General features: G+C 40.2%; 1 protein-coding gene across 4 annotated transcripts in view; it reads left to right on the plus strand.

Annotated features, from left to right (window-relative positions):
• Nucleotides 1-15,971, plus strand: part of fryl (furry homolog, like) — a 68,158-nt gene that overhangs the window by 26,783 nt on the left and 25,404 nt on the right. For 2 of the 4 annotated variants that reach the window (XM_061077838.1, XM_061077836.1), the window contains 27 exons: nt 198-277; nt 1,318-1,398; nt 1,519-1,687; nt 2,875-2,967; nt 3,066-3,164; nt 3,891-3,992; nt 6,455-6,499; nt 9,362-9,465; nt 9,597-9,705; nt 9,804-9,890; nt 9,979-10,150; nt 10,242-10,374; nt 10,460-10,567; nt 10,672-10,909; nt 11,017-11,193; nt 11,315-11,401; nt 11,490-11,758; nt 12,016-12,223; nt 12,384-12,508; nt 12,602-12,659; nt 12,760-12,851; nt 12,941-13,113; nt 13,210-13,370; nt 13,452-13,562; nt 14,872-15,026; nt 15,119-15,218; nt 15,341-15,509. In XM_061077838.1, the coding sequence (XP_060933821.1) occupies nt 198-277; nt 1,318-1,398; nt 1,519-1,687; nt 2,875-2,967; nt 3,066-3,164; nt 3,891-3,992; nt 6,455-6,499; nt 9,362-9,465; nt 9,597-9,705; nt 9,804-9,890; nt 9,979-10,150; nt 10,242-10,374; nt 10,460-10,567; nt 10,672-10,909; nt 11,017-11,193; nt 11,315-11,401; nt 11,490-11,758; nt 12,016-12,223; nt 12,384-12,508; nt 12,602-12,659; nt 12,760-12,851; nt 12,941-13,113; nt 13,210-13,370; nt 13,452-13,562; nt 14,872-15,026; nt 15,119-15,218; nt 15,341-15,509 (3,505 nt within the window). The remainder of the gene's footprint in view (nt 1-197; nt 278-1,317; nt 1,399-1,518; nt 1,688-2,874; nt 2,968-3,065; nt 3,165-3,890; nt 3,993-6,454; nt 6,500-9,361; nt 9,466-9,596; nt 9,706-9,803; nt 9,891-9,978; nt 10,151-10,241; nt 10,375-10,459; nt 10,568-10,671; nt 10,910-11,016; nt 11,194-11,314; nt 11,402-11,489; nt 11,759-12,015; nt 12,224-12,383; nt 12,509-12,601; nt 12,660-12,759; nt 12,852-12,940; nt 13,114-13,209; nt 13,371-13,451; nt 13,563-14,871; nt 15,027-15,118; nt 15,219-15,340; nt 15,510-15,971) is intronic. The other 2 variants (XM_061077837.1, XM_061077839.1) reach the window with 1 other exon arrangement.

Below are 15,971 nucleotides of genomic sequence, written 5' to 3' on the forward strand. Positions count from 1 at the left end.
ACTCCCAACTCAGTATGTTTTTAAAGTGAAACATCCAGATCTTAGCAACATTTCGAACTAAGCGAGTCTCTGGAGACCACAGCTTAGTTGTCCCTGGCTTTGCTCCTGCAGGGAGAGTAATGAATAGTAGCCCAGAAAAAAGAGTGAAAGCTATCAGTGCTTCTAATAAGGCTAATGACTCCATGTTTACGTCACAGATTCCTCTTCACCCAGTGCCAGATGTTTTAGTACATGAAGTTCTGAACCTGGCATTCAAGCACTTTAAACACAAAGAGGGGTAAGTGAGCACAAACACTGACACAAATGCACATCTTATTAAAAAGTGCTGATGACTATGCTGGATTTGGTTTTAACAGTAGAGAGTCTGTTTGTTTGAATAGACTGGCTCTATAGTCATTATGTCATTTTGAAAGCTGTATCTTAAATGACGTTTAAACCAAAACTGCCTCTTGTTGAGCAACTTAACTTAGGCTCCAGTAAATTGCTGCTCTGTGCGTTGGTGTTTAGGGTTGGCTTTCGTTTGAGTTTTTCTGATATTGATGGTAAATTGATACTTCTAAAACAGTTGTGGCGAATAAACGAAGAGAGAGCCCATAGTTTTTTCTTAATAATAGCCAAATTAACGAAACTGCTTTCTAATTGCTAAGGCAAATTGGAAGTTGAAATTTAACCTATTAACTGTTAACAGTTTAAAGTATAGTTAACTTTAATATACAAATATAAAATTCATATAATAAACCAAATCCAAAGCAACTACAATAATTTAAGCGTTTCAGTGCTAAGTACAGCAAAATACAGCTCCAAACTCGTCGTCAATTGTCTCCCGGGTCAGTGATGCCCACACACTGCCTGCTGATACAAACATGGAGCATCCCTCTGCTTTTCAATTCTTAGTGTGGGTCTCCAGGTGCTTCTTTAAGTTTGTTTGTGTTTCTCCCTTTACACCGAATTTTTTTCAGGCATTTGCGGCGCATCATGCAGTCAGAATTATTTTGAGTGACAGTCACAATTTCGACCAATAAACTTTAGCTATTTTGTCGTTGTGTTGACTCAAGTTTGAGGCAGCTAACCGTGGGTTAAGGTTCTGTGCTGCCAGAGCCATGTAGAGTGTGTGTCACCACTAGATTAGGGTGTTATGATAACTAGACATGGCAGTGATGTTTGTGTTGCCTGTAAGCAGAGAAACTATTTCAGAACACAGCTTAGGCACTGAAATCTCCGCTGTGATTCGGTTCGGTTGGATTTCTGTACCCAACACTATCATTGTTATACATAATCAGTGATGATGATAAGCACATGATCTCCATCAATGTACAGGTACTGTGGCCCCAACACTGGCAACGTGCACATCATCGCGGACCTGTATGCTGAGGTCATCGGCATCCTCACACAGTCAAAGTAAGTGAGCTTAATTCTGTCTCTTATGTTAGACCATGGCTACATTTGTTTACAACTACACATACTCAGTCACCTCTCAAATCACAATGTAAATGTGTGCATCTTTGTGTGTGTGCTCAGGTTTCAGGCCGTTAGGAAAAAGTTCATCACCGAACTAAAGGAGCTCCGGCAAAAAGAGCAGAGTCCTTACGTGGTCCAGAGCATCATCACTCTCATCATGGGCATGAAGTTCTTCCGGGTTAAAATGTATCCTGTGGAGGATTTTGAGGCGTCGTTTCAGTTCATGCAGGTAAATTATCTTCAATCTTTTATCTACACGTTTGCCATAAAGTAACCAACAGTAAATGTGGCTGATATGAGTATTTGCTTAATTGCACCAGACACTTTTTCCCCTTTGTTCAGACTCAGCAGCTCTCCATAGCAATGGCTCATAAAGCTAGATGAGTAACGATCAAAGGTGACGTTTGCCAAGAATCAAGTGTATGTGTTTTGGGGGCTTTGCCAAGAGCTGTGAATTGGGCGGTAGCTGTTTCATCAATCGCTACACCGCAACACACTGACTGTTCTCTCTTAATAGGACTGTGATTTCTGAATGTGTTAATGGAACATGCTGTGCTTTATGTCCACCACCCCATTTTAGCACACATCATGGTTTCTACTCTTACAATGGTCTTTCAGGGCCTGAGCGGTGTAAGATACTTACATTTTGTATTGATGGTTAAGAAACTAAAACCATCACAAATAATTTCGTCTCTTAAAAAAGTCATGATACACATTGTTTCTATACTTCTGTGGCTCAGACAATGTGGGAGAAATAGCAATGACATGATGCTGTGATTCTGTGATGGTCCTTCTCTTGTCATGTGAGCAGCAACTCTTAATTCTATATTGTTGTTATGCTACTTTCCATCACAAGTTAATATGTCTTGAGTGCATTTATCTCAGAGTGAAGATGTTGGCTATAATGTGTTTGGCTGATTTCAATATCGCTTGCCTTGATCTTCAGCCATTGTCTGAAACCTTATTTTGAAAACCTTATTTCAGGCTAAAAGGACGGAAAAACAAACGTCTGCCTAAATTAATAAATTATTTCTGCTAATGACAATCTATTTTATCAGTCTCATGTCTTGAAAACGGTGACATATAAAACATTGCTCTGAAGGTAGAAAGCACATTAATGTGTTTAATATACATGCATAAATGATGTAAGGTCTGAATGGGTCAATGTTGTATTCTGCAGATAAAATCTGTGCAGTTAAACAATGTTTCACAACAAAGGCAAATGAGTTACACAGAAGCAAAGAACATCCTGCTGGAATGAGGATACACATTCTAGGAGTGTATGACATATGGGTCATGGTCAGCAGTGTTATTGTCGTAATACTGTTCATGTCAAACTGTACCATTACCTGCAAATTGTTATGTGTTTGTGTGTCCCTTCTTCTGAACATGTGCGCCCTTTGTGTTTTTTCCTAGGAGTGTGCTCAGTATTTCCTGGAAGTCAAGGATAAGGACATAAAACATGCTCTAGCAGGGCTTTTTGTTGAGATCCTCATCCCTGTTGCAGCTGTGAGTAACATTTGCACAGTTTTGCTCTCTCCATATATGCAAATCCCTATATATTTTTGTCATTTTGAGCTCCATGGTAATGACTTGTTCATCCTCAGGCGGTGAAAAATGAAGTCAACGTGCCGTGCCTGAAGAACTTTGTGGAGATACTGTACCAGACAACGTTCGAGCTTAGTTCCAGGAAGAAGCACTCTTTGGTAATAATTCTGACATCCTCGACTACATCCTTCCCATTCCTGTCATTTTTACAACGTCCTTCTACTTTTGTTTTTCAATCTTTCGGTACAGAGCTCAAAAGTGGAGTTCTGAAAGTAGAAATCCCATTCATTTTGATTATCAGCCATAATATTTTAACCATACAAGGTAGACTTGCCACAGGCTTCCAGATTGTGAAACAATCGAAAAACCTGTTAAATGCAAAATGTCATGAAAAGCTACACTACTCTGAATCCTTAGGTGTAATAGTGACGGCTGTGATTGGTGGAGCTATCTGTTGCCATGAACATTTCAAACACAACCACGAAAAATCATGTCAGCTTCAATCGGATAGTTCAGCGTTGCATTACATTTACCACAGATCCCCGTTTTCTCTGTCTAACATGATGTGGTTTTTCAGAGATGAGGAAAAAACAGTCTGAAAGGCAGGAAATACTGACAACAAGGTTCAATTCAAGAAGAAGTGCACTCGAAGTTGTTGGAAAGGGATTGTTCGTAATGTTTACAGTGTACTGCATGTGTTATTCCTTCACTCGTAAAGATTCATGTACACAGTCATGCATTTTTGCTCCAGATCACGATTTTTCTCACAGCTGATTCACCTGGTTCCAGGCTGAAGACTTTTTAGGGAAAGGTTTATGGGAAATTTATTTTCTGACCCGGAGCAGTTCTTCAAGTGTTTGCACTGACTGTGTCTCTCTCCCCAGGCTCTGTATCCTCTGGTGACGTGCTTGCTGTGTGTTAGTCAGAAGCAGTTCTTCCTCAACAACTGGCACATCTTCCTCCAGAACTGCCTCTCTCACCTGAAGGTACCGTCAGCCTTTACACCCAGCTCCACTTCACATAGTTTTTACATCACAGCTCTGGAGAATAGCACAACGACCATATTGTTCAGATGAAAGTATTTTAAGGGCACCGTAATTGGCTTGGTGATGCCTAACTCAGTTAAAACCACACAAGCCATATGACTCATGTTATGAAAGCTAAAATGAAATTTTGGTGTTCTTGGTAGCAGGACGAAGTGAAACTAGTTTCTTTAAATTCAAGCTCATAACTTAACTTATTATTGTGAAATCGCGTTCACTAAATCGACACATTACCACAATAAAAACGAAATGTCTTATTGATGTTATAATTATCTATGGTTTGTACGTGCCTGAGACCACTGATTGATTATGGGTGTGCTCTGTGGTTCTGTCTAAAGATCATAATGTACTTTCCCCTCCATTATCAAAAAACAGATCTGGTCAGGAATAGCACTTGATTTAATAATGAAACAAAAGAGTCTTTGTTTCAAAAGGAAAAAAAGAAAAAAATTCCATAACTAATTTATGTTCAGTCAACAAAATCCAAACAAAAACATAAGTGTCACTAATATCCATTAGTGAGACCACAACAAATTTCACAGTGATCTTAATAAAATTAACCATCTTTAAACTCAACCTTGAAAATATCCTTATATAACGCACCATTCATATTATGTAAGTGTGCGCAGTGTCAAGTGCTGTTTTAACTCAGGTCTGTTAATGACTCCTTGTAAACCAATCACGAGCAGATGAAACCTACTTTCCTTCTCCCGCTGACTTCCACGTGGAGCAGATTCCACCCAGAGGCTGAATGACCCAATCACTGGCTGTCTGAATGACTCAATGACCGTCTTAACCATTCTGAATTGATTACCCTCCGCGGGGGATTGTGTGATCTTTTGGTGAATACGCTTCCGTTCGTCTCTGTGATGGTGATTCGATGGTTCTGAATGGTCGTCTGTCGTTCTCAGTGATTTCATCCCAGCTTTCTCTCTCACCATTGTAATTGTTTTAAACTGCAATCAGTCAGTTTCTTGCGTGGTGCCGCTGATCTGTTGATCAGATTGTTTTGCTGATTTGTGTGCCGGCTCCACTCTAGTGATGATTTCAGAGGTTTAGGGCTTCGTGTCCAATGGGTGATTTTAATCTAGTGGCTGTTCTTGATAAAAGTTTATGGAAGGACTAATTCATTCCTTAAACTATTTGTAATGGTTAAGTCTTTCGGTTTAGAGATGGGCTTCACAATTAGGCAATTACTCATTTGATGGTTAAAATAGTTCATTTGAACCATGGTTAGTTAAAAAGGTGTTATTCATCTCTTTAGTCTCTTTAGTTTCCGAGAAGACTCATGTGGTGTTTAAACCCCTTAATAATATGCGTAACAAATTAAATCATTTGAATACTCATATTAATAAACCTACATATTTTTCAAATTTAAAGTAAAGATGGAGATTAAATAAAATGAAATGGTCAGTTCTACATTGGAGTATTAGGCCTTTTGTTGAAGATTTTTTGGGATGGAGATTTCAAAAATTAAGTTGTAAAATTATGAGAACAAGGATGTAAATTTAGTAGAATTAGGGGGAAAAAACTTTTTTTGGAAGTAGCTTAAATAAAAAATAAAAAGTTCTCTATAGATTACAATTATTCTTGTAAAATGAAGACTTTATTCTCGAATAAATTCTCAATAATCTTTTCTTCAACCCCCTAATACCCGTTAGTAGTGTTCAATACTACTATTTAGATAATTTCCCTGATGCATAATAGAGAGCTAAAAAAAGCATCACTGCCTGTCTTATCTAAAACTCGATAAATAGTAAAAAGCAGTATTATACTAACTAACATATATAATGTTTGCCATAATTGTGCAGTCCCATTTCAAATTTGATCTCCACAGGTTCAAAATAGGAGAACAGTTTGCATTTTGAGTCTGCTTCACATGGATTTTAATCAACTGCTGATTTGGGTGTGGCCTCTCGTCGGTTTTGTTGGTAAAAAAGGGAAAAGGCATTTAATTTTTTGTTCCATCCACATTTTCAAATTTCCTTTTCCTCCTCGTCCTTCTGTGTTCCCCTCAGCTTCCCTCTTCTATTTATGTCTATTTTCTCTTTTCCATTGATTTCCAAGGCACACCTTACCCCGCTTTGCTTTTGCACGTTTTGCTCATTCCATTAAAACATTAATTTATATCGCATCAAATACAAATAGACTGTTCATTTTATAACTTTCATGCCACTCATAATTCCTCAGTTGACATGTTGAACGGTCCATTGACTTTAATTTCAGTTTAACAGATGTTTGTAGCGTCACACTGACAAGAGTAAAGACACTCTGCACTGCTCTTGTCATATTTGTTTAGGTTCTGTTTTTGTTTTTTTTGCCTTTAACTTGCATGTGTCCCTCCCCAAACCCTACATTCTTTGTTTCCTGTCATTTGATCTTTCTCTCACATGGACTCGCTCCAGATGCCATCTAACAACAGCATCCGAAAGCAGATTGAGACGCTGCAGGTGAGTTATCTGGTGTCAGTGACCCACCTGGTGCTCCCCCTCTTTAACGCTCCAGGTTCTCACCAGGACAGTGAGGACCGAACGGTGCAGCCTGTATGGCTAGCTGGGTAGCAAGTCGCTCTCTGTCGTGATAGTGCTACTGAAGTGTTACGCAGTGAAAGTAGTGAACTTATTTGAACCACTTTAGACTTGTGCCGTTGCATTAGGTTTGTTTTAGTTGATCTGGTTTGTGTTCATGAGCAGTGGTGATGAGTTTTGTTAGATATTAGATCATGTCTGTGTTTAATATGGATGCCCAAACTATTTATCAACTATTAGGGGGGATCTTTCTTATGTGCTGCCTATTTGTATGAAGACTGATACCAACATTATATTCACAATATTATGAAGATATATATTTGATATGAGAAGATTCAGCTGTGATTACAAGTTCATGAACTACATGAACCCTGTGGTGTTGCAGATTCATTTCTGTGCAGTGAACTGAACCACATCCCTCCACTAGTTAATCTGCAGTAGTACTAACTATCAGACAAAATGAAAACGAAACCACCATGGCAATATTATAAACAAACACATTTCAATATTGTGTATCCCTTCCCTACTTGTATTTACCAGAGGAATTTGGTATTTTGGCGTTCCCCTAGTGTGGTCTTGTGCTAATGCTGCATTCAGTTTCTCTGTTGGAATTGATAACAGTACAGCTGGCAACTGCCACGCTATTGCTATCGGGATATTTTTGGTTGCAGAATAAAGTACCTGCCACATCGTCTGTTAACGTTATATATCTGAGCATTATTAAGTTGTTGGTTATTGTGGTTCTTAGTACTGTAGTGAGAAGTGGATTTTTCTCCATTCTCCGGTAATTTTTTATTCAATATACGGTTTGTTTTACACTTTTAATTTAAATATGTTTAAACAAAAAGGAGAGGTGAAGAGTGATTTGCACTTAATCACCATATTGAGATCAGATCCCTGCGCTACTTCTTGAGAAATTCATAAAAATGTTTATAAAGGCCCTAAAAATCTCACAATGAGAAGGAAGTTAATTTGGATTTCCACAACAACATTTTTGCCATTCTTCCCTTCATTCCAAGTTTTGTAATAATCCTTCCAGGAGTTTTTTTCTAATCCTGCTAAAAATGATACAGGAACATACGCAAATGACATCAGAATCTCCTTGGCCAATGGTAATAATAATACAAATAATGATCAATCACAATCTCAAAACTATGACTTTGAGCAGTGCTAGTTGAATGTTTTTTTGTGCTCAGTGGTCTAGTGTTTTGTATCACTGCTTTGTTGAGTTGCAGATGGAAATATTAAACATGGTTTCAGAACTAAAAGAGACTAATATATTTATCTTTTTTTAGTTTTAATTATATATCCAGGTTTAAAAAGGTTTGCCTCTGACATAATGCATCTGCTGCCTGCTCCTGTTATGGTATAGCTTGCTTACGTCAACCCATTGCGTGATGTTGTCATGAGCCTTTCCTCTGTGTCAACCCAGTAAGAGGTATCTTGGATAATCTGTGGGCAGGGCCAGACAACAGTGAACAGTGCTCTATCTGCGTCACAGTGAAGTTACCAGATTGAAGGCACCATTTTTAAATAACTTAATTTATATTTAATAATAGCTTGTTAATTGAAACATCAGAATATGGACATTCAATATTTTATTGTGCAGTAGGTGATAAATGCAATTTGGTTTAAAGCAGAAATCCAGCAGACCATCAGGGAGAAGCTGACATATGGAGATCCTAGCACCATGATGATCACATGCTCTGGGCAGGACTGCTCACAGTATGACTCTGTCTCTCAAAAATATGGATGTTCAGTATTGCAGAAGACTCAACTGAATGTTCTCTATTCCCGGACATGATTAAATAAATTCTAATTAAAATGTAAAAGTTTGCCCTGTATTGCAATGACTTAAAGAGAATCTATCTAACAATTCTTCATTAAAATGGCAATGTTTTATTTTTTTTAACTAATGTACTTACAATACCCAAAAGTGATCAGATGTTTCATTGCCTTTTAATTTTCTCATCCGCTTTATTTGTTGCTTTGTTCATCTCTGCTTTTACTTCAGGGGCAAATGACATATGACAAAGGAAAAACACACTGCTAGCCAGTTAGCCACTCGGCTAGTTTTTCCTTCCACTGTTTGTCCCTCGTAAAGGATCACGATTCTTCATTGCTGTTGTCTGGAATGTCTTGAATAAAAAAGCATCACATTACCTTATGCAGGGACAGGATTTGTGCCTGGGCCGCATCAGGTAGAGTTTCATCTGCAATGATGGTGAAAATCACAACTCATGATCCAACACTGCTTTACGGTTTCATCAAACTAGGTCTTTTTGGTGTTGTTACCTTTTTAGAAAATGAGAACAACTGTCTCCTCACTCTGTGTTTCTACATACGGGTCATAAAATGCTCTTTAAACTTGAGGTGTAGCGATCACCTGCGTCACTGGGGCGGCTGTGGTTGAGGGGGTAAAGATACTGAAGCCCGAATTGCCCCGCATTGAAAAAGTGCTGAACATAGATGCACACTCAAAAAATGTGTGTGAATGGGTGAATGGCAATTACCTGTACTGTGTAAAGCGCTCTGAGGGATCATCAAGACTAGAAAAGCGCTAGATAAATATAGACCATTACCTTTCCATCCTCAAATGTCCAACGTCAACAGGAATTATGCACACAGACTGAAACGTTGTGTTGTTAGTTTGAGCATATTGTCGCACAGCTTTAATCGGATGATCTGAGTTTCTCCAGACAAAAACAACCTGAACAGCGGTGTAAATTGAATTATTGTCATAATTCAATCGAGTGGCTCACATTTGTCTTTTTACATCCACAGAACAAAGATCCCAAAATGTCCCGTGTTGCGCTGGAGTCGCTCTACAGACTGCTCTGGGTCTACATTATCCGGATCAAGTGCGAGAGTAACACTGTCACACAGAGGTCAGTTGCAGGGCCATCTCTGAGTTGATCCTCGAGCAACAAACTCTTATACACACTATCAAACCCAAATAGTTAGTTTAGAAATTAAGGACTTGAAATGCTGACAAAATTCTCCCTGTTTTCCCTCCTAGTCGGCTACTGAGCATCGTTTCAGCACTTTTCCCCAAAGGTTCCCGCAGTGTAGTGCCAAGGGACACACCTCTCAACATCTTCGTCAAGATCATCCAGTTCATAGCTCAGGTGGGCTTTAAGCACGAGTTGACCGTATTGCTTTCAGAGCTAAAACAAAATGTGCAATGTCGTGACTCTGTGTTTGCTTTTGCGAATCTTCGCCACAGGAAAGACTGGACTTTGCTATGAAGGAAATAATCTATGACCTCCTGTGTGTGGGCAAGTCTCACAAGACCTTCACCATCAATCCAGAGGTAAAGTAGATCAGACTTGGCGATTATGTTACTAGACGTGCTGGTGGAATATCTCTCATCCTCTCCCCTATTTCTGCTCCTCTACCAGAGGATGAATATTGGTTTGCGAGCCTTCTTGGTGATCGCTGACAGCCTACAGCAGAAAGATGCAGAGCCTCCCATGCCTACGACTGGAATCATCATGCCCTCTGGCAACACCTTACGTGTCAAGAAGATCTTCCTCAACACCACACTCACTGATGAAGAAGCCAAGGGCATAGGTGAGTTTGATTATTGAAACTTTTCATGAAAAGTGATACAATATCTGGGGTTTTTTGCTGTCAGTGTAATGACTGCTGGGTTTTTTTTCAGGCATGTCTGTGTACTACCCCCAAGTAAGAAAGGCCTTAGATAACATCCTACGACACCTGGACAAGGAGGTGGGACGCTCCATGAGCATGACCAACGTGCAGATGTCCAACAAGGAGCCTGAGGACATGATCACGTATGTATTGTAGCCACACCCTGGATCCATACAGTTAATCTGTGTGTCTCTGATCTATAACAGCATCTCATTGTTTGTGCTTTAGGGGAGAGAGGAAGCCAAAGATTGATCTGTTCCGCACGTGTGTGGCCGCCATCCCAAGACTGATACCTGATGGCATGAGCAGACAAGACCTAATAGAGCTTCTAGCCAAGTAAGTTTTACTGCAGACACATCACTAACAACATACTGTAGCATAACTACATACTGTAGTTGCCCCTTTTGTCCTCTAATGTCGTTGTCTCTCTGCACCTTCAGGCTGACCATCCACATGGACGAGGAGCTGCGGGGCCTTGCCTTTACCACTCTTCAGGCCCTGATGGTTGATTTCCCAGAGTGGCGTGAGGACGTGCTCTCCGGCTTTGTCTACTTCATTGTCAGAGAGGTGACCGATGTCCACCCCACGCTGTTGGACAACGCAGTCAAGATGCTACTACAGCTCATCAGCCAGTGGAGGCAGGCAGTGCAGAGCAGCAATAAGAGCCATGATGCACAGGTTGGTCGAGGAAGTTCATTCCTTATGTGGTCAGGTGTTATGAAGTGTGAAGTGACAAATGTGTATCAGAGTTATAAGGGATTTTAATTACACGTCTTCTTCAACAGGGCTCAAGCAGCGGCCATTCTCTCCCCCTGGAACGTGTTCCTCCTCTCGGTGTGCTGCATGTAGTGGAGGGCTTAGCTTTGGTGGTGCTTTGCAGCTGCCGCCCAGCCACACGTAGGCTGGCTGTTAATGTCCTCAAGGAGGTCCGTGCTCTGCACACTGCACTGGGCATCGGAAAGGTAATTACAGAGCACTTTGTTGTGACTGCTAAGTAACAGTCAAATGCGTATGATACTGTAGAGAGTCTTTATTGCAAGTACTCCTTTCCTGACATCTGCTCCATCTGCCTCAACCTTTAAGGGCGATGAAGACTTGGCCATTGACGTAATGGACCGATTAAGTGCATCAGTGTTGGAAAGTTTCATTCATCTCACAGGAGCTGACCAGGTATAAATGACCTGTCTTATTTCCAGAATCCTAAAACTTGAATAAATACTCTGAGACGCTGCTCATCTCTCTGTGGTTTTCTCTGTAGACCAACCTGCTGTACTGTCCCAGTGGGATTGATCTTCAGACACTAGCAGAATGGAGCTCATCCCCCATCAGCCACCAGTTTGATGTGGTGAGCCCCTCGCACATCTGGGTGTTTGCTCACGTTACTCAGGGCCAGGACCCCTGGGTCATCAGTTTCTCAAGCTACCTGCGGCAGGAGCACTTGCCCAAACATTGTCCAACTGCTCTCAACTACGCCTGGATGTTCGCCTACACCCGCCTGCAGTTATTGTCTCCCCAAGTGGACATCAAGTACGTTTCTTTAACCTTCTTTGTGTGATTTTATGTGTGTTTGTCAGTGTGGATGTTTTTACTGTAAACTTTCACACTGAAAAGATCAAGTTCTACTGTTTTTTGGAGGAAATTATATGCTAGGATACTGTAAGCAAGACTTTTAATCACAAAGAACTATAAGACAGAAGGCAGCATCTTTCTTTTCTGGGTTCGCTCAGTGTTACTCAACACTTCTGATGTCATGTTATTAATCTGTCTCACATGACCTCCTACAGCAGCCCCATCAATGCCAAGAAAGTGAACAGTCTGAACAGCAGTGACTCGTACATCGGTCTTTGGAGGAACTACCTGATCCTCTGTTGTAGCTCAGCTTCCTCCTCTTCCTCTATGTGCTCCTCATCCTCCACCTCTGGCTCCGTCCGCTGCTCCCCGCCTGAGACGCTGGCGTCCACGCCGGACAGCGGCTACAGTTATGATTCAAAGGTCAGGAGCACCTGCACAGACACCATTTTGGGAAATGCAATTTAATATGACAACACACCTGTTTTAAGTGCTTTTAGTTGAAACTAACAAGGAACAGTCAGAAGACTTGATTTAGTTTAGCTTCAGCCATGACATTGCTTTTCTCCTTGTCTGTTAATAGATTGTTGGCACTCCGTCCCCCTCCTCCCTCTTCAAACACATTGTTCCAATGATGCGCTCTGAGAGCATGGACATCACAGAGTCTCTTGTGTTGGGGCTTGGCCGGACCAACCCCGTGGCCTTCAGGTAATCGCCACTCGACATGATCTGTATGCAGCATATAAACATTACTGTACCTAAACCATTTAGTTATTAACATCTAACTTTCATATTCTTCAGAGAGTTGTTAGAGGAGCTGAATCCCATCATAAAAGAAGCTCTGGAAAGAAGACCTGAAGTAAGTGCTGTTCACTAGGAGCTTTAACGCTTTTGTCACATTTGTGTCATTAGAGAATAACAATTTACTGAGTTAAAATGATTCTATCTTTACTCTGCAGAACATGAAGCGGCGCAGGCGTCGTGACATCCTCAGGGTTCAGCTGGTCCGGATATTTGAGTTACTGGCAGATGCTGGTGTCATCAGTCAGATGTATGTAATCCACAGCTTTTTTGTACAACAAAATTAGGAATACATTTGTACATTCTTATATCTTTTCTCCTTTACTTTTTGTTTTAAAGAACCAGTGGAGGGTTAGATGGTGAGAGCCACTCTCTGAACAGTTCGCTGCTGGAGTATGTTGATCTGACCAGGCAGCTGCTTGAGGCTGAAAATGACAAGGACTCGGATACACTGAAGGACATTCGCTGTCACTTCAGTGCACTCGTGGCGAATATAATACAGAATGTCCCAGGTACTGTATATATACATTTTATTTCTCAAACATATTTATTATTTGCACTGAATCTCTGTCTTATGTGTGTGTTTTGGGTTACTTGTCATGTTTCAGTGCACCAGCGGAGAACCATCTTTCCACAGCAGTCACTCAGACACAGTTTGTTCATGCTGTTCAGTCACTGGGCCGGGCCCTTCAGCATCATGTTCACTCCCCTGGACCGCTACAGTGACAGAAATATGCAGATCAACCGCCATCAGTACTGTGCACTAAAGGTACACACACTCATACAAACATCTACATTTTGAAATCTATACTAAATGGTAACTAATCAACTAACTTGTTAAATGTTCTAGGCCATGTCTGCAGTGTTGTGTTGTGGACCTGTAGCCGACAATGTTGGCCTCTCCTCCGATGGCTACCTCTACAAGTGGCTGGACAACATCCTGGATTCTCAGGATAAGAAAGTAAGTGAAATGTTATCATGTCAGGCAATTTCCTCTATTAACTGCTATTGGTTAGAGTCCGACAGATTTATTGTTTGGCCAACAGGAACCGACAGATGTGAGCCTTTCACAAACGTGTCAGTGTCTGCGTTTGCTGAATTTTTTTATTTTACAAAATTAACAATGCAGAAAAGATGTTTATTTTAGGGAAAAAATATAGTTTTCTTGATTTAAGTTCTATTTATTATGTTTATTTATATATACTTAGATTTTATGGTTAAACTTTAAAATTTTAAGCCTCAGTTTCAGTTCTTTGTAATTGTAAAAGAGATTTATAATCTGAATGGGATTAACCTGGTGAAATAAAGGTAAATACAAATATTACATAGCACACTTAGGAATCGTTTTGTTAATTTGATGTATACATTAACTGATGCATCTGTATCTGAAGTTTTTTACTTCCTAATATCATTATCGACACCCAACCCCAAATATCTGTATTGGTTGGGCTCTGCTTTTGATAGTTGGTTAGGGAGCTAACCAACAGTAATGGATGAACACAGGATATTGGTTTGAGGTAGGAGCATCCACTGTCAAAGAAAAGACTTGAATGATCAGAGAAAGTAACACATCCACAGATTTGACTTGAATTACTCAGTTGTTTACTGGGATATATTGACTTTACAAAATGCAGTTCTTACATGTTTCAATATAGCTCATCATGGCAGCCAATTTGACATGAAATAGTAGGTGAACACAGGTATCACTCATCACACTGATGAAGGTTCTGTTTTATATAAATTGTCTTAATTATTTTTGATAAATGTTAACACTTGTGTTAACCTACTACTTCATGTCAAATAGCTGCTGTGTAAAAGGTCTGTTATGATGAAAGCAAATTGAACATAACATAATAACTGCGTAATCAGTTAAGTGAGAGAATGTAATAGTGGCAATCAACACAAGAACAGTGTATAGTTATAATATAATACTGGTGACGCAGGCAGAGGAAGCATCAAAATTTGTTTTTTAAAAGAGGAACAGATGTTTCAGTGCAGCTGAACTGTGAGACAGGTTACCCTTATGCAGCACAGCTTCATATACCTTGACACTAGTGCCACTTAATGGTGCTCAGAGGTACTGCAAGAAGTTAAAACTTCAGATAAAAGCCTGCTCAATAAATGTTATTATTTACAGAATGTAGTTGAGGTTAAAATAACTTGAACATTGTAATAGGAGGGAAAATCTTCCTGTGTCGTATTCTTTCAAAATTTCATAGGGTTAGGCTTAGGAGGCCATGGCTCTAACAGTGTCTGTGTGTCTCCTCCAGGTTCACCAGCTTGGTTGCGAGGCTGTGATGCTGCTGTTGGAGCTGAATCCTGACCAGAGCAACCTCATGTTTTGGGCTGTCGACCGCTGCTACACTGGCTCCCGTCGTGTGGCAGCCGGCTGCTTCAGGGCCATCGCTAATGTCTTTCACAACAGGTACCTCATATTAGCAGCATCAGCTTGACGCAATTTTGTGAATTTGTTGGTCCCTTTGGAGCCACATGGATATGTTTTATGTTTTCTTTTAGGGATTACCAATTTGACACTGTGGTGCTGCTGAACCTGATTCTGTTCAAGGCGGCTGATTCTTCCAGGGACATCTATGAAGCAGCCATGCAGCTGTTACAGGTCAGAATTTCTGTCTCATAAAAGTAAAACTTTTATACATCTACTCTACATAACACTGCTCTGTACAACTTTGTGTTCAATTTAGTTGTTGATTAAGTTTCAATTATTTATCTAACTAATAGATACTGGAACCCAAGCTCTTCCGCTACGCCCACAAATTGGAGATCCAGCGAACAGATGGCATCTTGACCCCTCCCTCACCGCTGCCACACCTCTACTCTGTGTCTTACTACCAGCTGTCTGAGGAGCTTGCACGAACTTACCCAGAACTAACCCTGCCCATCTTCTCAGGTTTGCTACATTCCAACAATTTTCCAGCTGCTGTTTGAAAAGCAGGTTTCTGTAATGTAATATTCCTGTGAAAGCAGAGATTTGATTTTGTGTATATGAGCAAAGCAAAAAGATTTTTCAAATGCTTAACAGCACATACAAGTGTAGCCGTGCCATGATTACATGTGTTTTCACCAAAGCCTCATTGAAGACTTGTTTCAAGAACCAACCAAACATTATTTTTTTGCTGCATATATATGAGATGGGAATTTTATTTCTTTTTCAAAGTGATATTCAAACTTGAGTTCAATTGGCTCATATCTACTCACTACTCTGACATAATGAGGTCTCCATGCAAACACATCCTAACACTACTGAACATCATTAATGTTCATCGGTGGATGGCTCAATTAAATTGTATCTGTATATTGCTTAATCCCAACACGCGTTAATGACTTGAATCAGCCTCAGTTACAAACGTTC

Source organism: Limanda limanda, chromosome 9 (genome assembly GCF_963576545.1).
Source record: "Limanda limanda chromosome 9, fLimLim1.1, whole genome shotgun sequence".
Lineage (NCBI taxonomy): Eukaryota > Metazoa > Chordata > Actinopteri > Pleuronectiformes > Pleuronectidae > Limanda > Limanda limanda.